Source organism: Tinamus guttatus, unplaced genomic scaffold, assembly GCF_059628265.1.
Source record: "Tinamus guttatus ecotype Peru unplaced genomic scaffold, ASM5962826v1 Tinamus_guttatus_pri_ptg000104l, whole genome shotgun sequence".
Classification (NCBI taxonomy): Eukaryota; Metazoa; Chordata; class Aves; order Tinamiformes; family Tinamidae; genus Tinamus; species Tinamus guttatus.
In genome coordinates, this window is record NW_028288638.1 from 2,949,356 (window position 1) to 2,974,590 (window position 25,235).

At 40.5% G+C, this 25,235-nt stretch overlaps 1 protein-coding gene across 1 annotated transcript in view; it reads left to right on the forward strand.

The window, feature by feature from the left end:
• The first annotated feature begins 1,349 nt into the window (after positions 1 to 1,349).
• GLI3 (GLI family zinc finger 3) overlaps positions 1,350 to 25,235 on the forward strand; it is a 137,206-nt gene continuing 113,320 nt past the window's right edge. Inside the window, exon 1 of the mRNA XM_010223780.2 lies at positions 1,350 to 1,610. Coding sequence (XP_010222082.2) covers positions 1,421 to 1,610 — 190 coding nt within the window. The 5' untranslated portion in view covers positions 1,350 to 1,420. The remainder of the gene's footprint in view (positions 1,611 to 25,235) is intronic.

Sequence of the window (25,235 nt, forward strand, 5' to 3'; positions counted from 1 at the left end):
GCTGAACAACTTTTGAAATTAAGCATATTCATTAATACTTGAGAACGCATGTGCAATGCGATTTATTAGAAGAGAAATTCAAGGCTGTATTTGGAATGTAGATATTGGCAAGAATTCCAGCCAGGAATTATGGAGTTATTTAGCAAAAAGTCTCTGTATTTCATAAAAGCAGTAATATAACTTCAGGAGAGTGTTTGCAGGAGATGTTTGCATAGCTAACAAAACTCTTCAGCCACATGGCCCATGGGAAGTATTGCCCAGCATCTGACTTCTGAAGAACAAAACTGCTTATCTGTTTTTCAGAGGGTGCATATGGCCCAGAGAGGGTTAAAAGGCTTGCAGGGGTGAAGGTTTCTGAAATCCCCTGTTGTGGGAGTGTGCAAGGATGTCAGTGGCTCCATGGTCAGAAATCCCGCCGACGCTTTCGTAGCAGGGGTCAAGGATTGAGCACGTGGCTTGGGGATGAGCAGGTGAAGAACCGCAGAGCAGGCGGCCCTGTGTACAGGCAGAGGGGGAGCTGAAAAGCTATTTCAGCTTTTCACACACAAAAGAGATCACAAGTGTGAAATAAGTCTAGGCCACTTGACCTTCCTAATTCTTTTATTTTCTTTTCTTTCCTGACCCTCTTGGGGCTTCCTTCCCTCACAACCCCTCAGAATGTGGGGGGTTTATTTGTGGGTCTGAGAGGAAGAGGGAAGGGTGAGTGCGCTCCACAGCTCTCCTTAAATGTCCCTCCCTTAAGTGGTGACACTGTTAGGGCAGATGGCCTCACTTGCTCATGCCTTATACTGCTGGTGCTGTATCTTGTACAGTTTTGCCCATTTTAGTATTGCCAGCCTTACTTTTAATCCCTACGGACCTTTCTCTAAGGCTGCAGCCCCTTGCAAAAGCAAATCTTCTCGGGAGTGGAGCAGCAGAGAGCAGCAGCGGTGGGTGGCTAGACTTGATTTAGTCCCAGCTAGCGGGGTTCGTCTTCGGCTCTTTGTGACAAATTGTTTTTTCCTCCCAGTCAGGCAGCCAAAACTTCCAGTCTACTTGTCGCAGAGGCAAGAAAACAGCAAGTCCACGTCCATTCTTGTACGATTAATAGCCCTGTTGGTAAATGCATCAGGGAATGGGTGACGCTGATCTACTGCTCAACTGCCACTTGATCTGAATGGGTTGGTTTTTAAAACGTGTGTCCCTGAGCATCCCTCATAGCCAGACATGCACCTACTGTCACCAACTTGCACTGCAGCTTTGAAAGTGGTGGGAAGAAGAGGGGGGAGGTGAACTTCTTATTTTATTTTCTGTAAAACGGCAAAAAGTCACTGGCGCTCTCTCTCTTTCTCTCTTTCTTTCTTTTCTTCTTATTTTTTTTTCTCTAGAGGATGAAAGTCCTGGACAGACCTATCACAGAGAGAGAAGGAACGCAGTCACGATGCAGCCACAAGGTGGGCAAGGCCTCAGCAAGATCAGTGAAGAGCCTTCAACATCTAGCGAGGAAAGGGCCTCATTAATAAAGAAGGAGATCCATGGATCTATATCGCACCTTCCTGAACCTTCTGTACCTTATCGTGGGACACTCTTTACTATGGACCCCAGAAATGGTTACATGGATCCTCATTACCGTGAGTACCTACTGTGTGTTCATTTGTGGAAGTTGCAAGTTGTCGAGGCTGCCACCTTTAATGTCATTTTCTTAGCTGCTCTGTATTGTCTCCAGGAAAATCACTTTGCTTCCCTGTGGGTTAAAGTAAACATGTTTTTTTTCTGTCTTTGAAGGAAAAAGGTAGGGAGCAGTTTCATTGCAGCTTGAAATTATCACAGGCCTCTGCAAAGCAAGCTTGCACAGGGTATATCATCTGTTGCTAATCCTCCTCAGCCAGCCAGTGCTGTATTTGTTCCACCTCCTTAATGCATGAAGAAAAAAGCCTCATTAAAGGAAACAGAGAAGGAAAATGAAACAGGCCTTAAAATCCCTCTTTTAAAACAATGTCAGAGTACAGTATTAGGAGGAGGAAGGACCATGCCTTGTACAAGGAGCATGTGTGGAGGGATTGGAAAGTTTATTGCTTTCTTTCGGGGATTCACTTGTGGGTGAAGTGACGGAGCTTGTTTGCCATTTTCTCCCCCCACTCGCAGTTCCCTGGAGTTGTAGGGGAGGGAAGGGCGAAGCAAAGAGTTTCAACTTCTCGATTCCCGCTCGGGCATTAATGAAAAAGTAAGAAATTAACTGACACTTAAACACAGATGTGGAATGGATTTCTCCACAGGCAAAATATGAGGGAGTTAAGCAACTTTTTTTTCATCTGCTTCTAGTTAAAAAAAAAAAAAAGAAAAAAAAAGAAAAAAATAGTTTTGTAGTAATGAAGTACATCTTGAGGTGTCAAGGCTTGTGCCTTTTGATTATAGATTTATCACCTAGTCAGGATACAGATTTGCCATTTAACCTTCCAGTCCCCAGTTCCAGATGATAGGCTTAAGACCCACAAAGAGGGGCCAGTCTGTGCTCTGTGTGTGTTTTTTTTTTTTTCTCCACATCATTCAGAAATTTTAGTGTTTTAAGGCAAAAGGTCATTAGCCAGAGGACTGATTAGTGAGGACAGCTGATTAGTGCATGTTTTTTTGCTAAAGAAAGTGCCAGGGATAAAAGCTAATTTTATCCCTTCATTAGTTGGGCTAGCAGCAAAGGGGAATGTTCACTCATCAGGGTGCAGATCAAAGTAGGTCTTGCACAACCTTAAGTCTCCCCAACCACCTCTTTTAAAGAAAAGACCCTGATTGTTAATAAAGATGAAGGCGGCATGAGAAAAGTAACACTTGTTGTCTTTATAGTTTAGATCTGTTTTTAGGGGAAAAGTTTGCAGTGACGCTTTTCAGATCTCTTCCAATCGGTTGCTGTCCATCCTCCTCCTTTCATCTGCATGCAGCCATATTTGAACCCTTTAAGGGAGTTATTTATCTTTCTACTGAGACGAATACGCAGCATATTAGTAGCAGGCTTGTCTACAGGTGATTATGCAGCGAAAAACACTACTCACAAGCAGCGGCCCCCAGAAATACTAGCTTGCAGGTTGGAGGTATAATTTGCACCTTAAAGTTTTGTGTGTTAATGGAAAGCCAAAATCTGATGGGAAAATAAAAAAAAAATCCTGTTGGGAAAGCAGATAGCCTCTGTGGGCAAGCAGTGCATCTGGGGAGAGATTAAATCCAAAAAAAAAAAACAAAAAGAAAGAAAGAAAGGAAAAAAGCCAAACATGCAGAATTTATTGGTGATGAGCGTCATTTTGACCATTAGACCAGTTGCCAACTCACCCTTTAAATATGGGTCAAAATGCTATTGATACTGCTAAAGATGTGCACTGAAGAATTAGGGCCATCCAGTAAGACTGATCTTTGGTTTTGTTTTCTTTTACTGAATTTATCTTTTGAGTAGAGCAGCCAATGTTTTGCCTAGCCACTAAGTGTACATTTTTCCCAGTTGCACTAGCTAGGTAGGCTGTGTGCGCTACTGGGAAAGTATCCATGCCAGAAGTTGAGAGAAAAGGATATTGCATATAGCAATAGGGAAAAAAGCGACCAGTTCATTTTAAACCAACAACAAGATTTTAAAACAGAAGTCAAAGCCAGAAAACACCACATGGACAGACCCACTTCCTTGCTGCCGTAGTGAATTGTACAGTTTTACTTGTTTATAGAATCCCTTAAGATATTAGTATCAATATCTTAAGATATTAGTATTAATATCTTATGAAAAGCCACCATGCTTTTATTTACCTATAATGGATGCGATGCAGAAGGGCAACTAAAGAGAGAAATGCCTGGTTAAATTTATAGGAAATCAGACAAGGAGACTGAAATTTTCATAGCAGTTGTATCATTTATATATGTAGGACGTGCTTTCACCAAAGTGATGACTGTATTCAGGTTGACACTTATAGTGGTCTGTAGGAGGAAGGCTGAATAATGTAATTGTATCCCAGTCCCATTGTAGCAACAGGTGAAGAACTAGCAAAGCTGTCATTTTCTTCCTTACTTTCTCGTCGGCTTTGCAGGGCATATGGATAGGAAATTCAACATAGTTGGGTATGTAAAGACTCACAGTAATTCCTTAGTTTCCCTGTGGTTGTAAAATATAGACTTCAAGATGCCTAATTAGTGCTTCTATATATACCCATTTTGTACTTGAAAGTGTGGGCAGGCTTCCTGTAATGCAGGAAAAGGAAAAATAATTTTATGAAGAAGGACATCTGTATATTTTTATGGTAAGAAAAGAAAAGGAGCATTTAAGTCAATTGTGTGTGGAACGCGTGTCCGCTCCAGGAGCTGCAGTTATTAGAAACAACTTGAATACTTTTCATTTCTACAAGCGAATATGCGTGTGTCTGTGTATGTGCGTTGCAGGATTTTTTTGTTGTTGTTATAATTTTTTCCCCTAATTAAGAAGATTGATGTTGTAAATGTTGGAAATAATAGTTACCATATACGTGGAATAAATACCTCATTGAGGGGGAGTTTGCTCTCCTGTGGAGAGTGGGTGGGGATGATGGTTGTGTTTCAAGTGGACCCGCTTTTCAAACAGCTGGGATGAAACATGCTCTGGAGCTGACAGTGCTTCTGCACTGCTGAGGAGCTCCTCAACCATGTAACAACTGAGGACGAGAGAGCGGCCTCGTGCTCAGCCTTGAGTCCTCAGTCCTGCACAACATGAAAATACTTCCAAGCCCAAAACAGATATTTTTTTTTCTCCTCCCCCCTCCTTTTTTTTTTTTTTAAATGTTATGGAATTCTTAAGTCACAAAGTTGTTTGTTTTTTGTTTATTTATACACACACACACACACACACACACACATACACATATATATATAACTTAAGGCAGTTGACAAAATTGCTACAGTTTCCCTTCATGTGCTACACCATTTCTTTATCGGGAAGAATGGAGTTTTTGAGTTTAACTACAGATTTTAGCGGTGTTTCTGAAAGGGATTTGAGAAAGTGTTTCTCAAGCACTGATTGCTGTGGTGCTCTGAGCCCCTGGTTAATGTAAATTCTGTCTCTAGAGATGGGGCCGAGGCGGAGAGGTGGGGATAGGAACTTCCTTTTGTTATTCTCTCCCCAATTTTAATTCCCACGCAGATTTATGGCAGTGCTAAGTCTGCCTGTCTAACAAGTCATTCCTCATGGAAAAAATGAATCATTCCTGATGTAAACACTTTGATTTAAAACATACTGCTGGTATTTTTCCTTGGGTTTCGCAGCTCATCTGAAAGAATTGTTAGCTCCTAATTAGTAAAGCCTGAAGAGTTATCATAAGTAAAAAGCAGTGACAGTTCAGTTGGCTCTGATCTGAGAATTCCTGTATGCAGGAAGGGCCCAGGCAGAATTCCTTCTGCTGTAGCTCTTCATCTCAAAGAGGTTGTGCTGAATGTAGCTGAGAGCACGAGCTCACCCTGCTCTTTTCTTTTTCTTTTTTAGAATAGATTTATTTTGAAGCTTCTGTATCTATCTGGGGAAGGGGGAGCTGCTCATTGCGCATTTCGTAGGATTAACCCTCCAAGGTATTGATTGCCCTCTGTTCCCGCTGCCTGCCTGTGCACTTGCGCTTTGTAAGGATCGAGTCCCTTGTAACTGCCCCAATTAGCTCTCCCAGCATTACAGCGTCATCTCAAAATCAATTTGCAAGGTGAACAAATGCACACAGCAAGGAAAATACAGTGGTAGTTCACTAGGTGCACTTGTTCATTTACCGGGTTTTAATTTCTATTGACAAGAATTCCCCTTCCATTGCCTCCCCATAGAAAAGACAAGAAATACAAAGAGGAAATCAGATTCAGCTTCTGCAAATGCAAGCTGCTAGCTAGAAACTCTACGTTAAAAGGTACTGGTGGAAAAGCAATGACTTGCAGTGGTGATGTGGCCTGAACCGCGGCAGCCGGCCTCATGCGGCCTGTGGGGCAGCGAGAGCAGCCCAGGGCAGAGCTTGTGGAGGGGCTCCCCCACAGCAGACAGTGGCCTCCTTTCCCTCCAAGAGAGCCAGCAGACCCCTTGGGGACAGTCCCAAAGCAGACACTTCGCTTTGCCAGCCTCTGGTTTTCTTCAGCTCCCGGTGTCCTGGGGAGGGTTGTGCTCCTGGCCAGTTGGAAGGCAGTAGGAAAGCACCAGTGATGAGGAGTCTTGTAGAGATGTAGGGCCAGAGTCTTTAAAGCTGTTGGGGGCTCTTCAATCTCAGAGTGAGTTTGGCTTCTTAAATCCCTCTTAAAAATCTGGGTGCTACTTAAATCCTTTCCACAGCTTTTTGCAGGGGAGGGGCTTAGGCACTGCAGTAACAAAACTCACCACTGACAGTGATTTATGGAGTGATTTCCAAATGCTGTCAGGAGGGACAGTTGGAAAAAAAAATCAAATGTAAAGCTTTTAATAAATCTCATAGAAAAAAAAAGCCTCTAGTGCAAAAGTAAATGTCAGATTACTGGTATCAGGTAAGCAACTGAATACTTGTTCTTAAAGAAGAAAAAAATTAGAAAAATAGTGTGTTTACAAAAGGTTTTGCCAAAAAAAAAAAAAAAGAACTGAAAAAGAACAGTAAGCGTCCTTCAGTTGCCTCCAACAGAAAAGCATTACTGCTCTCAAAATCAAGCTGAGGATCAGGGGAAACTTGAAATTTTGGAAAGAACGTCAAACTAACTTAACAGCTGCTTATAAATGGCAAACTATTCTCTGAGATGCCTCCCAAACCTCCTTGGTAATGTTTGGGATGTTTTGCCCACTACAAATACTACTGCTCACTTCTCCAGAGTCCTGTGGAATAAGACGGATCTTTCTAGAGCACGGGAATTACTGCCCCTGCTTGGACCTCTCGTTTGGAAGTAACAACTGCACCGATAGATTTACAGCCAGAAGTGGCATATAAAGACGTCCTTTATTCTACTTGATTTTCTTTCTCCTCAGCATGAGACAGACTGAAGACTGCCAATGCCTGAGAGACCTTGAAATGTCATATAGTTTAAGAGGGGAAAGATGATCTTTCTTTTCTACATTTCTTTTTTTTTAATTTGTTTTGATTTTATATGTAGATGAATACATATTTTTGAATCTCATCCTTTGTTTTCTTGTCACTACCACTAATGTTAAATTAAGCCGGAAACTGCAGGCAATGATATGGACAGAGTAGATCCTGTTTGTGCAGGAGGGTAGAGGAGGATATACCTGACATCCCTAATGGCCCTACATTTCTGTTGAGTTTCACATTTTAAGAAATGTCCTGGAGATCAAATTAAAAAAAAAAAAAAAAAAAAAGGAAAAAGAAAAAAATGTCCCTCTCTTCCTCTCTTACTCCTAAGAGAATTTATGTGCTGGGATCTACTGGGTATGGCGCCTTCTGGAAAGCAAGCAAGTTCTTTTAATTTCATTTTAAGTTCATGTTAGTTATTTTTCTTAACCGGTGGGGAAGTAGGGGCATGGGTGATACAAATTGGAGAATGAATGCAATAATACTGATCTCTTTCACATATTGTATTTAATTTGTTGAGGAAAATGTTTTTAGATGCTTTACAGTATGTATTTGTTGTATACCTTCATCGAAGGAGACAGAGTACATTGTTTAGAGTGAGAGAATTATGGTCAAGAACACTGGCGAAAAAAAAAGGCCAAGAAATAATCTAATCCATCTCTTTAGCCTCAAGACAGACCAGCTATCCCTAAATGAGAGGAGAATGTAAGGCTTCCTAAAAGTTTGCATGACCCCTGATACATGGACATTTCTGTCTTTGAAGTCTTGTTATGACACCAATAGCCATTTGGGACTCATGTTGTGGCCCTTCATGGTAACTCCTATAGCTTCAGTATGTCCAAGTTGGAAGAAAATGCTTAGATTCCCTGAAATTGAGTGGTTTTTTTTTTTGGATAATGTTGACTCTTCCGTCATGGGGATTTGTTAGCATGCTGGAGCTATGGTACATCTCTTTGCTGTGTTCTTTGGAAACAAAATCAAGGCTTGACGTGCCACCGTTGTGCTCAATTGTTAAAAGTCATGGCAACAGGCAAGATCATTAGTTTGTCTTTGCTACTAATTATCATAGTCATCTTCATTGCGCTGTTGTTGAAGATATGTAGTGCAAGGAGTTAGCCAACTATGACAGGTATGTACAGAACTAGTGTCCAAAGGAAGATAAACATCATTTATTGCAAAATTTGAAACCTCCCATAATGCCTGAGGTTGTTGTCTGTCTCTGTTAGTCACGTTTTCATGAGTGCTTTGTCTCGCAAGTGTTCTCTGGCACAGGACACAAGACTTGAAAAGCTGCCTACTTGGTGTGGCTACATTAAAGGAGATTAGCCAAGAAAAAGAACCCAGTCCCATGGGGCTTTTGGTTTCCCCTGACGTGCCAGATGTGTTGCCCGTATCTGTAAGGAGCTTTGCAGCAAAGACAACTTGAGTCCTTGTGGCAAAGCATGAGCACTCCTATTCTTCACTGCCTCTTTACCCTGCAGTTGCGTAGCACCCAGCATAGTGAGGTGCTGGTTCTCGATTAGGCCTCTGGGCTGGTTGAGGGATCATGATTTTCACGACGTACTGCAACAGATTTTCTCATCCTGAGTACGAGCCTGGTACCTGCTCACCACAGTGCAGGACTTTCCCTCGCCAAGGGGGCAGTTCTGGTGTGCTGGTCTTCTCGCATCTGGTCAGCAGACCAGAGGAATTCAGTTGGCTAAGCAAGGGTTTCATGCACCCTTCTAATGTCTGGTAGGATCCTAGCTGGTTTGTGCCTGACACTCTGGAAAGGTGCTAAGCCCAGTACATCGCTTATCATATCTGTCGACTGCATGAATGTCTCTGATGTAAGGATCTAAAATGCCACTATGTATCTCTGTGTCTCTGCTTAGTCAGCTGAATCCTACTCTTTGTGGCTGTGGCCAAAAGACTCGCATCAGTTTTGCAACTGAACATTTAAATCTCGAAGTTCAAAGGCAGAAGACAAACTTTGGCTGATGTCCAATGATGATTATTTTTGCCATCTTTGCTGCCATCTTCCTGCTCTTGTGAAGGTATCTGTGGTAGTAGTTACCTGGCGGAGGTACCCTGTACCTTCCCTCTTTGTATTTGCCCCGTGTCAGCTTTGTTGTGTGGGTGGATCCTGCCAAGGCGCGCGTGGACGCGCCCGGCCCGACCCACGGCGGCGTCCGGGGGTTCCTGTCGCTGCGCAGCGTGAGGCCACTGCCTGCTCTCCCCACAGCACAAGCTTGGCCGGAGAGCTGATAGAGGTGGTGTGGTTCCTGCTGGGATGGGACAGGTTAGAAATTGTCCTGTGTCCCTCAGCAATGTGTCTGACCTCCTGTTGGAGCCCGGGATTGAGCAGGCCTTTGCTCTTAAGGCAGTTTAAATGCTTTGGTTGTTGAGCTGTTTTCATGATTGCTGTTATGGATTCAGCTTTATTGCCATTGATGGAGTTCAGCACTTGGGAGGAGAGCCTCTTAGCCGCATCCTCTGCTTCCTTTTATTCATACCTAGCAACCTAATTAGCTTCCCCTTGACTTGTCTCTTGGGTGGTTTGCAGACTAACTTTTAACCCCTTATTAAAACAGTGCTCAGATTACTTACTGGGGCTCTTGAGTTTGTTCTTTGGATCACATGTTGGTTTGGAGATACTTCAGGAATATTTTCCTTTTTGGTCCCAGTTATGCTGGCTATCTTTTTTCATTTGTGACCATGCTGCTACAGCAATCACCAGCATAGGAAACCAGTACTGGACTAAGCACCCGTGTATTTGTGGCTGTGTTTTAAAGACTACAGCTGCTACACTGCCTTGTGATTATCAGCATGTACTGTGGTGGAGGTGTCCACAGCATAAGATGCATAAGATATTTGTTATGTACAGATTTGTACAGCATCTTCTTACTTCACTTTAAAAATATGATTTAGCACTTAAAAAAATAGTAAGAAGATGTTTTATATTATTCAGAATTTATTGTGCTGAGGATTTGGAGTTCAGCACAGATAGCTCTCCAGTTAACAGAACAGCATTTTAATCTCAATTTCTCATGTTTCCAAAATAAGCAGAGGGTCCGGCATGGCTCATTCTGTTCTCCTATCCACATTTTTTGTGCTGCCCTGAGCCATCATTTTTCCCAGTCAGCCAAATGGAGCTGATCCAGAACCCAGTGAATTTGATGAATCAACAGCCGCTGGCTTCAGTGAACTTTGCAATAATCCCCAGTTGTCTTATATTCCAGCCTTTCATCTTACCTGCTCCACATACCGGTTGTAATTTAAAATCTTAATTCCCAAGCATCTTTGTTACCATTTCACAAATGAAGAGGTGAACACTGCTATTCCTGTATCTACAGCCCCCTGTTGAAGCAGATTATGGTAACCAGCCCGAAGCAATGGCATATGACATACTTTGAAATAAATGGCTGATTATGGTAACAGCTGAGGGTAACACCATACCAAATGCTAAAGCAAACAACTGATGAGGTGCAAAATGTTGAAATAAGTTTCATTCCAGCATGTCACACTTTAGTATAAAAGGCACTTCATTTGATTTAGTTTTTTTTTTGTTACCAACCTGACTACCAACTTGTCTTGAAAGCCCACAGCTTTGGCTTTGCCTTACGTGAGAAGTCATTGTTGAAATGCAATCAGACTATTTATGTGACTGAGGTTTGTTGACTCAGGGCCTGTGTTAGGTGTAAACACGAGCTGCTCCCTTTGCTGGGGCGCCCCAGCATGGTACAGTGACAGCGAGCTGTTGGCATTGATGCCATGTTTTCAACGAGCTGATATTAGGGCTGGCATCAGCAATAATGAGCTAAGGCACTTTTAACAATAAAGGTGGTACCAGGCAAGGAAGAGGTCTGTTGCTGCTGTGATAGGAATCAATTTTTTTTTTTTTTCTTTTAGCTGGAACGGAGCGAAGGAGCCCCAGTCATATCTTGCAGGCTAATCACTGAATATTTACCACCCAGTATTCAGGTTGACTTGGTAAATGTCTGATCTATGCCCTTGTCATGTGTTCCTCTACTTTGCCTGAGACTGGCAGTGACCATAGTCTAGGGTTATTTTTACTTCTACCATTTTTTTTTTCTGTTTTCTTCCAAACCGAGTGCAGAAAATCTCAATAAACTTATATGCAAATAAAGAAGTTCTTTGTGAATAAAAACCAAGGGTCTGATCTGCCTTTATCTGCTTCCAGAAAAAAAAAAAAATCAGTAAGCCTGAGAAAAGTGTGTCTCGGTTCTTGCAGAGGAATTGCACCTCTTTTCAGACAAGACAACTATTTTCCACCTGCATTGCAGACTGTAACATAGTTCTTACATTTAATGTAAGAACTTATGTGTATTTTCAACCAGAGAGGCAGGGTGAGGGCCTGTGCTGCATTGGTGGTACCTCCTAGGAACCACAGCTGAGCACAGATCCCTCATTTAGAGCGGCCTGGGCAGGGCGGGAACGCTGCATCCCGACCAGCCTCTGTCCCTGGGATTTGCTCCTAGCAAATTTGCTCCCATTTGCATGGTGCCTGTGTTGTGCTAATGCATGGGGCTTACTTGGGCAAGCAGGGTCCTGCTGGCTCACCAGGGTTTAGTCTGGTTGCGGCTGAGGCCACGCTTGAAGGCTGGCAAACTGGAAAGTTGTCACGTCTTATTTTGAACGAGCGGCCTCATGGCTGCCTTTTAGAGGTGGTGTAGCTGTGGATACTGCTTTTCAAGGCTGCACGGGGTACTGGCACAGTGCTCCAAGAAAGGCCCCATTCCATAAGGCCCCAAATGCACTGTTGTGTGAAACACTGCACTGTGCTGGCTCTTGAGGAAAGAATTGGCTATTGTATTTTCTGAGGGAGGCTGGTGTTAGCCTGTCTGCCACCGCTTTGTGGTCTCGATGCACTGCTCCTTGTTGTGGGAAGTGTAACAGCAGCCAGAAAAAGTGTTTCTGCAACTTTACATTCCTCCTGAGGGTGCATTGAAGGGTGCCTCTAGGCCAAGCTCATTTGGCAACCTAGACCTAGAAAACATTGTGGGTCCCCTCAGTGTTTTCCATGTAATGCTCTTAATTAACATTCATGCCCTATGTATCTGCGTGTTGTTTGTTGCAGTCTTTGCATATCTGTCTATAATAACAAGAAATGCAGTGTCCAGCTCAGTATGATGCAGAATCCCTCCATTTACATAGTTGTTTGAATTCTTCCAGCTGTGATTTTCCATGAAACTTTTAAGTACAAAAAATGCTTTTTCCTTCTAGCTCTGTGTAGTCCTTCCATGAGCTCCAGCTGACCTCAGCTAACAACACCCATTCGTTTGTCAGTGCAGGCAACTGAGTAGTGCTGACGGTAATGTCCTGTTCAGCCCAGCCGATACCTACCTTCCTCTCCCTCTGACAGTGCATGCAGCTGAGAAGGGCTTCAAATTTGGGTTAAAACTGAATGGAGTGCTAGACTGGCAGAGCGGAATTCCTCCTCTCTCCGGCCTTATTAGTGCCCTGGTGACTTTCATGTGTTCTGGCTGGTAGATATCAATAAAATCTGGTAACAGGCCCCTAACACCCAACCGCCAGGCTCTGTAACTCTAATTGTTGCCTACCCGAAGCACATGTTACCAAGCAGGGAAAGCATGTTTACCATCACTGCAAACTGCTCCCCTGATGCATGGCCTGCATGGCAAAGCCATACACCCGTGTGCATGTGCACATGTGCTAAGCTCAGTCTATTCCTTAGGCCTCTTAAGTTCACAGGCACCTCAGGTAGCAGAGCTGCTGTTTTCATGGAAATGGCCAACTCTTTTTCTTTTCATCTAGGGTAACTTCGTGTTGGTGCAGTATTCTGGACAGTGGTATTATGTGTATTTGCCTTCCATGCAGGATGCATACACTGCAGTAATTGAATGTTTTCTCTTAGGCTTGTTGCTTCCTGGTTATTTTCCTGCTTGTTTTTGTAATGTGATTTTTCATATAGTTCTGTATTATAAAGCTTTTTCTTTTTTAAGCTATCTCTGATATGCAGCTTTCATATCTTGGCTCCCAGCAACATTGAACCCCATTGTAAAGTCCCTTCGTGTAAAAGCCATCTAGTTATAACTCGCAAAAATAAGAGGCTTGTCTCCTGAGGACAGTTCCATATTGCGGGTGGAGTATAATCCTTAACATTGTTTTTTTGCTTTCAAATAGCTGGGGACAGTAAGTCAAGGAGTGAGAACTCCCTTTGTTTCATGTAGTGTGCGTTGCAGGAAGAAAATGTAACAGAGCAGAAAATGAAGAAAGACATGAAAGAATCTCAGCTCAAGGAGGTCAGATCCATCACAGGCTTAGCGTTGCCTTCAAAGATGCCTGGGACAGGTGGCAGTTCGAGACAATCAGAGGAGAAGCATCCGCTAGCGCTGAGATAAGGGATTCTTGCCGAATCCCGCTATCTGGTCCCTGTTTGCTTTGATGTAACTCTGCTAGAGAGGACTTCTGGGAGCAGGCTACTGCTTCCCTCCGTGATAGGCTGCTGTTGTTCAGCCTTTTAAGGTCTCATTACAGTGGTCCTTGAGGATTAATCCTCTTTAAGGTTTACATGGGGGTGGTTTTGTCTGAAGGCCCAGCCAGGGACCCTGGTACCACCTGTGCAAAGCATTACTGCGTTCTTTCATTCTATTCTTTTTTTTTTTTTTTTTTTTTTTAAAGTGGCTCATATTTAACTGTATTTGACAGGAAGCTAAAACCAAACATCTTGCCTTTTTTGCTTCCCTCTTTGGCTATTACTGAGTTTTTGTTGAGCACAGCTTGAGCAGTCCTTTGCAGACATTGAACCATTAGTGGTAAATTGTCAGCTTCCGGTTACCCTACTTAGCCTGCTGGGTTTGGCAGATTTTCTTTTTCTCTTCTTCCCTGCCCGTCACCCACCTTTTCCCTTTTCCAGGGAGTGAAGTGCTGAAGTTAGGCTTCAGAATCAGAGATCATCCCATTGCTGTTATATCTGAGTGCCCACAGTTATGGATTTTATATTAATGCTGTTCCATTCTCAGAAGAGAGCTCAGGATACAGGAATGTCTTAATTTATGGAGATAGACTTACAAGGGTTTGTTTATGAAAAACATGCACCGCTTGCTACAAGGGGCAAAACCTGCGTTTAGTGAAATAGCAGCAGGCAGAGTGCAGCAATAACAAATCTATCCTGTAGTTTTTGATCTGATAAGAAGCACGGATTTTCAGCACCATGATATGTTTTGCTGTTGGTACAGTTTCTTTGTGACTCCTAATTATGTATCTACACCTTGAGGATGGAAAAAAAAAAAAGGCTGGCAGACTTGATATCAAACCCAAGTAGCATATTACTCGAACTTCATTTTCTCCTTAAGATTCTTTATTTCCCTAACCAAACCAGATGTTGCCAAGTCATTTTGCTATTGCAGCTGTAAGAGGGTGATTGGGATAAACATAAGATGAACATTGATGTTGGATAAGTGAAAATAATATCAGTGAGCTTGATACAGAAGTAAAACTAAACTTATGGCTCTGAGGCCCATGAATGTCTTGAGTGATTTGATTCTGGCTCGCAGCAGAAGGCTTAGGCCTTCTGAACCCCTATTAAACACTTGCTGGTCTCAGGTCAAATTATTATGAAAGGTAGTTGTGTGTTTTATTTTTTAAAAAAATCTACTTTGAAATCTCAGCAATGCCTACAAATTGAATGCTTTTGAGGCTAAATAAAAAGTTGTACGTTGTTGTTGCTTAGGAAGTACCTGGTCAATGGTTATGTGGTGACTTTATTTTTTATTATTATTATTATTTTTTTTTTTTAAAAAAAGGCTTCACAAGCATTCTGGCTGTTTTTTTAAATGTCCTGTTTGGAAATTATGTGATATGTTGAAATGTGCACGTAATGCATGTATAGCATACTAGTTTTCTTTATATATAAAAGTGTTATAGGAAACCCTATAGGTAAGGCTGGCCATATAAAATTGCATGGTGCCATTTTTAATATGCATATGGCTGTGACATTCATACACTCTGACATTTCCAAACTGCACATAATTTAAGAGTAATGCACTTATTTAATTTTTACTGTATTTTGGAGGTCATTAAAATCTGCCCATACAAATTGTTTCCCTGCTAGCTAATTCTAAGATGGTGGGAGGATGGGAGAAACAGAAACTAGGGAAAGGAAAAAAAAAGATTAACTAAAATAAGGATAATAAAATATGTCATGATGTGAGGTGCTGTAGATCCCTTCAAGAAGACCTGTCTTCTGAAGAAATACAGGCAAATTCTTGGCAGCCTAACTTTATACACACAGACACACCTGTCTGATTTATATATACACATGCACTCAAGTGCTGTATTCAAGTCTTGAGGCATATATTGAATATGTATATAAATAGAATAAACCATACTTACTGTCTCTAAGATACAAATACTTTGAATAACATGACATTAAATTTATGTCCCCTTCTTTAATTTCACATCAGAGCTAGGTGTCAGCAATTTAGATTTCTACAATACTGTTTTGGAAGTTGCTGGTGTCTGTAACTTGATAAAATACAGGGAACGTTGAAATGCTTTTTTTTTTTTTTCTTCCATATGTTGACAAATGCATATGGATTGCCAGGGGTAAGTGTTTAATTGAATTTAATAGCTATTGTGTAATTTTACTGTAAGGTTCCATTATGAAGCCTCTTCTCAAACTACAAGGCAACACTGCAGTTTAGCAGGGCTTGGGGATACAGCGCACAGTTTTTAGGTGCATTGCACATGGAAAAATGTGCTTGGCGGTGCCAAGCAGAATTGCGACCCATTCCATATGCCACAGAGCTGGACGGGATGGGGCAGATGCTGCTCTTCAGGCAGCTTGACAGGAATGTGGTGCTCCTGCCCAGAGATGCAGCTGGGTCGTCTATAGTGGGGCAAGAGGCAGAAGAGCTGCCTTCTGGGCTATAGAGGTAATTCCTTAGCTAGTCTTTTCCCAGGCCCCAGAAAATAGTTTATCTTAGAGAAAGGGAAGTAAAATTGTCAGCTTTCACACTATTAGTAAATGTTACCATGGTATATGTACAAATATTGCTATTAGTGTTTTCCAAATAACAAAAGTGTGTAGTAATCAGTGAAGATCAGCCATCCTGGACGTTCAGACTGTAAAGTTCAACCATTCTTTCATTGTGAGAGCAAAACAATATATCAAGATGAAAACTCATATATCTTCACTGTTACATAAACCAAAAATATGGTAATAGATTTTGCTCAATAGGAGAACAAGCATGGAAAACATCATTCCCAAAACTGAAGTTTCCAGAAAGTTATAATCAGCTAAATCAGGGTGTTGTAAATTCCGAAATAAATCAGTAACAGCAGATGCTACCAAACACAAATACATACATACACACACATATATGTGTATTTATGACTAGTGTAAAAGTTTTCAATGGCAGTAAATTCTGTATTTCATATTTCCAGCAGTAGCTTGTTATTTTTTATAAGGAAGGAACAAAAGTTTAATCAGAACAGATCTTGGATTAACCAGTATGAAACTGCTTGGGAACTGTTGGAAGTAAATCTGATATTCACATCATTTTAGAAAATACCATTTTGAAAAGGCAAACAAAATGTGAATACATATTTATATGTATTTGTAGGGGGTTATATCAGAAGATCTATTAAATGTAATTGGATGTGTGAGAACTACAGGAATTCACCCTAGTTAAATTGTTACAGTGAAATCCAGTTGCTAACCCCGTGTTAAACACTTGGTATAGATTTAAATTATATTAACCAAGGGTTTGATTAGGAGAGAGGAAACAAAACAAAACAAAAAAGGATGGATTTCCAAACTTTTTTTTTTAGGGTCTCCTAATAGAAAGAAAATCCCTCTTTCTTTGGTCTTCTCTTTCCATCAGGATATTCCAAACACTTCTCCTTATTTTCTGCGAGCTCTTGTCCATACTCTCCTTCCAGGTTTGCTTTTATCCATGGTTGACATTCCATGAGGCCATCCCTTTTCTTAGCTTGTCTGTGTACTTTCTTCCTGTCCTCAGTCTTCCAAAGTTGTACCACATGAGGTTTACTTCTTTTACTTACATTCATGTTACATCACTGCTGGTTGCCTTAATAGGAGAAAATCTTCCCAGTGTAGGTTGCTTCTATTAACTCAGTCCTGTTAGATTCTGTCATGAGCTCAAACACGTTGCAAAACTTTCCAGATCAGGAAAAGCAGTATAAACATAAACAGTAAGACATAGCAAGGACCCTAATTCTATAGTATCTCTCTGAGCACAGACTGGAGTTTGAGCAAATACACAGTTTTTGATGTCAGGTGGCTGACAGAGGTTTCCCTTGATTTGGGCACTATAGTACAAAACTGTGGTCAGAGTTCTGGAAGTGGCTGTATGGATGGGTTTTATTTGGAAGGGATGAACATATTTTCCTGTAAACCACGCAGATGGCTTGTGGGCCTGCTAGTGAGGAACCCTCTTCTCCCGCCAGCTGCAGACAGCTGAAGCCTCGCAAGTACTTTCAGGATCTAAAAATAAGAACACAGGCAAAATGCTTTTTAAAATAATCAGATTGAGAGTGATGCCTTTTTGGTATTTTGGTCTACTATCTGTTTGACTGCTTCTTGGTGTACACCTTGCTTCTGCAAGGTGTAATTTGGGGGAGAATAAGAAAGTAAATCTAGTCATCTGCTCAAGAAAGCAGTTTTCTGGAACAATCATCCTAAATTATTAAAGGGCTTATTAGGCATGATTCTTTATAAAGCTAGTATAGAGCAGCTGTTGATGAAGAATATTTTCATCATTGACCCATGTTGTTTTTCAAGAAAATGAAACAAAACTCATGAGTTGATCAAAAAAGGCTCCGTGGCATGTGTTCTGTATACAGTGCTATTTTTCTCTCAAAGAAGTCTGCACAGACCCGTTTCCCATTTCTAGCAATGACAAGCAGAGAGGTTGAGATTCATGGAGATCTCCGAGGAAGTTTGTGGCAAAGCCACAAATAAAATCTTTGTCTATGTGCTGAGCCCATGCCTTACCAATTAACTAGAAAGACTTTCATGTAAATGGTTTCAAATCTCTGTCCTAGCCTAGTTTTCATTTTTTTTTAACCCTTTATTTTATAGGCACTTTTTTCAAAGCATTTTTGTTGGCCACAATTTTTTTTTCACATGAACTCTCTTAAGAACTGAGGTTGAGTCATTGATTTAATGCTTAATTATTCTTTAATCTCCAAGTGTTGCTTTAGGAACCATGAGGAGTCAAACTACCATTTGATGCAGCTATCTAAATAAGTGGCTGGATTTTCAACAGTGATGACGGGGCTGTTCTCTTGGAAGCTGAGGGCTTCATAGCTTGAAAATGAAGAGTGCTTTTTCTCAGTTAATGAGGCTTTGAATTCCTAGTAAGGTACTTTGTGAAGACCCCACTCTGCAAGCCTAGCTTTAGTTCTGATTTCTGAAAAACTTGGCCCCAATTTCTAGTCCTGAATTAGAATATCTTCTTTGTGTATATTTTGCCAGTATTCAAGGTGAAAATAGGCTGTGGTTAATTTTGCTACATAATGAAAGTGCAGGTGTTGTCAAGTGTGCAGTGAATGTGGCAGATCTCAGAGGAGCAATTTTCAGCCTGGCCAACTCTGCACATGTCTACATTTTAATGCAGTGGCCTATTTCCCCATTTATTGAAAAATGCTTTGAAAAATAAAATGCTCTTGTATGCTTATTTGCTTATTTATTGGGACAGCATTTACTCATGTCATACTCTGCAAACAGCAGATTGTCACAAATAGGTATCTGAAGTTAAGCATCTGTTTAATTGTTTTCCCTAATAAGTTGTTCTCATGCCAAAACCTTGGGTATCCCCACAAAAGTCAAAAGAAACTTGTGTGGAGAGGCTGTTAAGGAGTGCAGGGACCTCATGGGAAATTCCCCAAAGAAAAACGCTCATTTTAACAGCCAGTTATGGTTGCCAAGTGACAACAATGAAGTTACCTGTCTCATGGTTTCCCAATCAACACAGTAAATAAGCACATTATTGTTATTAACTTTAAGTAACATTAATTCTAACCCCAAGTTATTACTTGTTGAAATTTTCACTGGGATACAAGAAGATAGGATAAATTCTACGTATTGATTTGAAAATCCCAAGCTCTCTTAAAGTCAAAATACTAAGAACTGCACAAAAATCTTTTTATGAGAGAGTGTTATGCTAAGTACTTTTTAATGATATATTTCTTAAAATTCCAAATATGAGTCAAAAACTATGCATTAATTTTTTACTAGGAGTCTGTATTTTAAACTTTTCATTTGAATTCTCTATACAGTATTGGTGGAAGTTCTTTTTTGAACATCCTCATTGTTAAACAGAATTATTTCTTTTAAAGTAAACCTATGAAATGGATAGTATGTCCTCTTAAGACAGTTTGATAACGTGGTATGACACAATTGTAAAACCTCATCAATTTAGGTCTCGGTGTTCAAGTTTCAGTCTGTGAAGAAGGTATGTTCCTTCATATGTGATGAAGACATGTGCATGTTCGTTACACAGACAGAATAGGATTTATAATGTCAATAGTTACTCATGTCTTTGCTTTGAAACTGTTAGGATTTCGGAAATGATGTCTTAGGTGTGTTCCTTTACTCACTCAGTAAGTAAAGTTTTGAACCAAATCATATTTGGGATAGACAGTCTGGACCAGCATCTGGTGGAATCATTTTTTTTTCTGGGTTCTCCCTGGCAATCTCCAAAATTAGATATTGCTGCTTTTATCGAGGGTCCTCTTTGTTAGGGAATCTTTGGAGAACAAATGTCCTCCAAGGTGACTTAAGTTCAGCTCAAATTTGAGCTTTGGCAAAACAGTTGAAAAAGCAAATTCCCTGGGACATCTTCCTTCCAAAAAACTTGCCTGTGTTACAAAAATAAATAAATAAATAAAAATTGAACTCTAGTGCCATATTCCCACACATTGAATAAAGTATTTTTTAAGGTAACTAGTGCTTAAGCTAACTAAGGTTTTACCAGTGCTGGTTAAACCAACATTTAAACATTTAAAACTGCAGGAACACATAAACTGCACGCTGTTGCAAAACTTGTGCCTCTGGAGTGTATAGGCACTAATGAAATAAATGGGTATTTATGTATGTAGCAAGAAACACAAAAAGTAGGTTGTGATAAGGTTGAGTATCTCATGGTTACTTTACAAAGGTGATGTTTAGTGAAAATGCAGGCGCTCCAAGAGATTTTTATTCTTGATAATTAGAGCAGGTAGGAGTAATGTGTTTCCTGCCTGCTCACCGGCGGCGATTACAGTATTATACATAATTATAGTGTTCGAATTTGTGTACATTGCAGCCTCCATAACCATCAGGCATTGAGCAGTGAGCCAGATTTTCTTGCCCTCTTTTGATAGCACTCTTGCTCCAACAGAATAAAGGGAAAAACAGAATAAACCTTCATTACAGCCCTGCGAGAAGAGCCCGGGAAGGGTATAATGAGCAGCACTTTGCTGATATGTTTTAATAAATATTAGTTTACTGCATACCACAACAGAGAGCAAATACATGCAATTACTTGCAAATTTCTTCAGTGTTTGTACTTATAAATCTCTGCCTAAATCTTCCCAGCTGGGAGTTAGGCTAGTCTTTTTGCTGTGGAAGCACGGCTTTGTTCTCATGTTCAGCTTCAGCTCGGTCTGGAGTAATTCAGAAACGTATTAGATAGATTGCTGCTCCCAAAAGGCATAATGAAATAACCTTCACTCCCAGCCTTAGGGAAATAAGCACACAATCAGGGTTTGGGCAGATTTCTCGATTAAACAAAGAACTAACTGTGCACAAATTGCTCCATAACAATTTGTAGAGTCCACTCTATAAATTTCTTGCAGATGTAAAGCTGATATTTTTTAATCAGAATGGCAGGGCTGTTAAAGTCAGAATGTCTTCAACGTTTTCCCTTTGCTCCGTAATTAGTATCAGAAATATTTAGATTTAAAATGGAATTGGTAACACATCCTGGGTTATTTTTGATTTGTTTTTTTGGGAGTCAGTGAAATGTGATGTCAAACCCTAGCTTAAATCTCCATTTAATACATATAGTTAACTTAATCCATCTGGAATGGATTCAGGATAACTTTGTGCTGTCAATTTTTATTTTGGTAAATTTCATATGGTATTCAGCAAAGGAATGAAAAGTTATTGCACTTAATGTTGTTGTGACTTAAGGTGTTCTCTGGTCAAATTATTCAATAAATCAAAATCAGACTCCGGTTGTAGCCACTAAGTGTTGTTTAGAATAGGATATTTAGGAGATTTTTTGCAGCTTTGCATTGATTGAACAAGACACGCATGTCATGCGAAAAGCATGCTGTATTTTCATGAATAGCTGTATAACATGGCCAGTCTAGGGACTCAGTAAACAGAACTTCATATTTTACTGGCTTTTGTTTTTAACTTGAGGGGTTATATAGTAAGAAAAAGTATCATTCCACTTCCTTATTGCGTAGCTCCCACATACTCTTATGCTCTGAAATCTCCCTGGGTATTTAGAAATGCATACCTACTTTCTGTATGATCACTTGCAGCAGATTACCCCATTCTTGAGGTAATTAGGTTATGCGAAGTCCTGCACTCACCTAAATGCACAGGACGCAGCTTAGTTTGTGGAGAACAGCAGATAATTCCACAATGAAAATACAGCTCTTTTAGACTGGTGTCTGTCTATGTCCCTGGCTCTGGTTCTCTTTGTGCTGTATTTGTGTAAAACGCAGATACTGCAGTTGCAATCAGCAGAACTGCAGTCATGTAACAGAAAGGAGAATTTGTTCCCCCGTTTCCTGTGTCACACACTAAAGCGAAGCTGAGCTTGTATCAGCACTGCTATCAGCAGATGCCGATAGGTCCTGTTTCTACAAGCACTATGTTCAGCTTCAGTTTAAGCAGACTTGATTACTTTTGTCTTTTTTAAAACTTTTCTCAAAATTCATGCAGCCACTTGCTATGAAGTGCGCTGGTCACTAAACCAGCACAGTTTGATAGCATGTGAGCTGTTGCCCAGACCAGCTGTAAGAAGCCAAGGGTGTCAGTGCGGCACAAATTCCTGTGAATTTTTGGCTTGGCGGAGGTTGTGGGATGCTTGGTATTTGCATCCAAAACATTGTCTCCTGGGAAGGTCTGTGCACCACTCTGTATTGACAGTAAGATAGGAATAGACAAGATTTTGACTTGGAGGCTCTTTGGGTGCAGTATTTTATTCTTCACAGGTAACATGTAGAGCTTCCAACAGGACCCACTGGCCTGACACCACATAAACCGATGAAAGCAAATACATCAGACCTAAGAGTTGTTCTTATACTTAGTTCAATTAATGACAGAATTAGAGCAGTACTGCAGTTCCTAATTGTGTAAGGGTAGCTGTCATTGGGGTGCCTGTTGTAAATGGGGAGATGAATTACAGTCTCACTGAAGAATGGACTTGACTGGCTTGTGTGTCATACTCACATTCTTCTCTGTTTATATCATGCACCTGGATCAGTGTTTAATCTTGTGTATAAAAATAAGTGAAAAATACTGAAATGGTTTCGGCATGCGAGAGTGCTAGGCTTGCCTTTTTAATGCTAGTTGCTGTGAAGGAGAACAGCAAAAGGTAACTGGCATCTTGAGCTAGAGGAAAAAAGGATGCAACTGAATTTCCTGGGAAATTCATCTTATCTTTTACTCTGCTTCATGTTTGACAGGACATTCTGACAGCTTTTGCCCATCAAGCAGATATGAAACACGGTTCAAACTACTTATATTCTGGTAGCTGAACCCAGTGTTAGGAAATGAACTTTACACTCATAGTGGACATTTAATTAAATACAGTGTCGTCCTGCCAATAGGGACTATAATAATACTTGAGGTGCTCCGCTTTTACGCTGGAGAATCTGCAGTGGCATGTTGAACAGGAAGGCCCCAGCTTGGTTTTCTTTTAAAATTGTATTTAAACGTACACTAGATACACATTCATCACTTTAATCTAAACTCTACTGTAAATTAACATGTATAGCCTCTGAGATCATGCACTTTCACAGAAGTACTCTAATGAAACTTGGCAGCTTTCACCCAGTAACATCATTTGTTCCATTCACTAGCAAAAGCAGACCTCAAACAAGTCAAAACTGTTTTCTGTAATGAGTTCCATTATTTTTCTTTATGTTTTTGGAGCCTCAAAAGCCTCCTGCCCTGTACCTATTTTACAATGAGTCAAAAAAGCACGACAAGCTTGCAGCTGTATCAAAGGAAAGCTTTCTCTTGTAAGATCCCGAGATGTTTGTCATTTACAGTACCCAAGTGTGGGACTTCAATTAGCACGAGTGACTTCTTGTCAGTAAGGAAGCTTTCTTCTCAAAACTGCTACATTAGCTGCTTGATGTTCACGGTTGCTGTTACATGTAAAATGGCCTGTCGCGTGGATGATTCTGTCATAGTCCTTTGCATACCAATTGATACTCATATAAAGCTGGCATGAAAACCTGGTGCTAAACTAAGTTCAGAAATATAAAGGTTTTTTTTGTGTAACCATTTTTGTTGCGCTTATATAAAAAGCGCATGCTGTTTATCATAGAAGCACCACTGAGGCAGGGCTGGTGAATGGTTTGGTTACAACCATTTATTATTAAAAGAAAATGAGGTGATCGTTGCTCTTTGTGTGTGTGTGTGAAACTTCCCATACTGTGTTTCTCATCATAGAAATTCGTGTGATTGTTATTTATAAGGGGAAACCGGCATAACCCAGTTTTGGCCATCTTAACGTAGAGGAATGAAAGAAGTTATCGAAGAAAGGCCCCCTTTGTTCAGCCTAGGAAAGGTGTGTGTTTGGGGGGAAATTTTAGTAAAATTTCCATGTAGTGTGTCTGAAGCGTAAGCTATGATTTCTGCTGTGACTACTGTTTGTCATTCTGTTTAAATGAAGAATAACCCATTTCCCCCAGAAACAAAGTGTCATGATTCCTTGGCAGTGCACAGGCTTTTAGTTCAGAATTATGTGTCTCAGCCTTGGCCTCTGACTTGGACTCAAGGTAGTGTGGGGCAAGCTGAAGGGAAAATGGCAAGCCTCAGTGCAGCTGGGTCACTTCATTTTTTAGTTGCAATTCAGAAGGATATTTAAGAGCATGCGTTAAGTTTTTCTGTGGTTAATGGCTCTTCTTAATTGCATAGATACCACGAATATGTAGGAGATATTTAAAAGCTCTGAACTGTTTTTTAAGGAAGTCTTTCTTTTCTTCTATTCTTCTGGTCGAATCAAATTATGTCGTTCTACTTCAAAGTGAACAAAAATTATGCAGTCATACCTATACAGAAAAAAAAAAATGGAGTGTGTCCAGGACGGATGTGTTCTGCCTGCACCTTCACAGAGCAAGTGACTTAAGTCATTGACTAGTTGCTTATGATGTGTTTTATTGCACAAAATGAATCTGTTATTTCAGCTGAAAATACCCAGGAAATCTTTGCTATACCCTTATCCATCACTTTTTGTAGATATAGTTGTATCTATTTTTAAATCTAGTAGTCTAGGCAAACATAGATAAGTGAACTGAAGATAAGTTCCATTATTTTCCTGATGTTGAAGAAAGCAGTAAGTGTTGGAAAAAAATGAAATAGAATTGGAGTCACAAGAGAATTGAAGCCTGTTCTGGCAGAAATGTTGTCCCCTTAATACAAAAGGCCTGACTCTGCAAAGGGGCTGATGACTCACTGAAGCCTCCCATGAATGTCAGTGTTGGTCAACACATCATTCATAGATCAACTTATGGCTTTCAGTATATCCCTAAAGGTAAGACTCTATTCTGATAAGCAATCCAGTTATCAAATATTGTCAGATCAAGTATCTGAGAAGTTGGAGGAGTGAATTTCCCTTAATAGCCCTTTATTTTTTAAATACTTCTCTGCATATATATGTATATAAATATTTAAGTAAATAAGCAAAAACAGAAAACGCATTGGTGAAACCACACTGAGTCTATCTTGCATTTATAGCACGTCTATAGCCCACAAGTTAGTCCACTGAGTTGTGTTATAGACTAGCTAGAAGCAGGGGTAGATATGGAGCCCCTCTCAGAAGAAAATGTCTTGCTGATAGTGGAAGAAGGAAAAAAGTCGAAGTCAATTCCAGTTTCCAACTTGGATTGCTTCTGTTCCTATCTGTTTTTGTTTGTTTGTTTGTTTTTGTTTGTTTGTTTTTCTTGGCTTTTGCCCACTTTTTGCTTTATTTCTGTCAAACTTTTTGCCTTCTCTTTTTATACAGTGCATATACTGCAGCA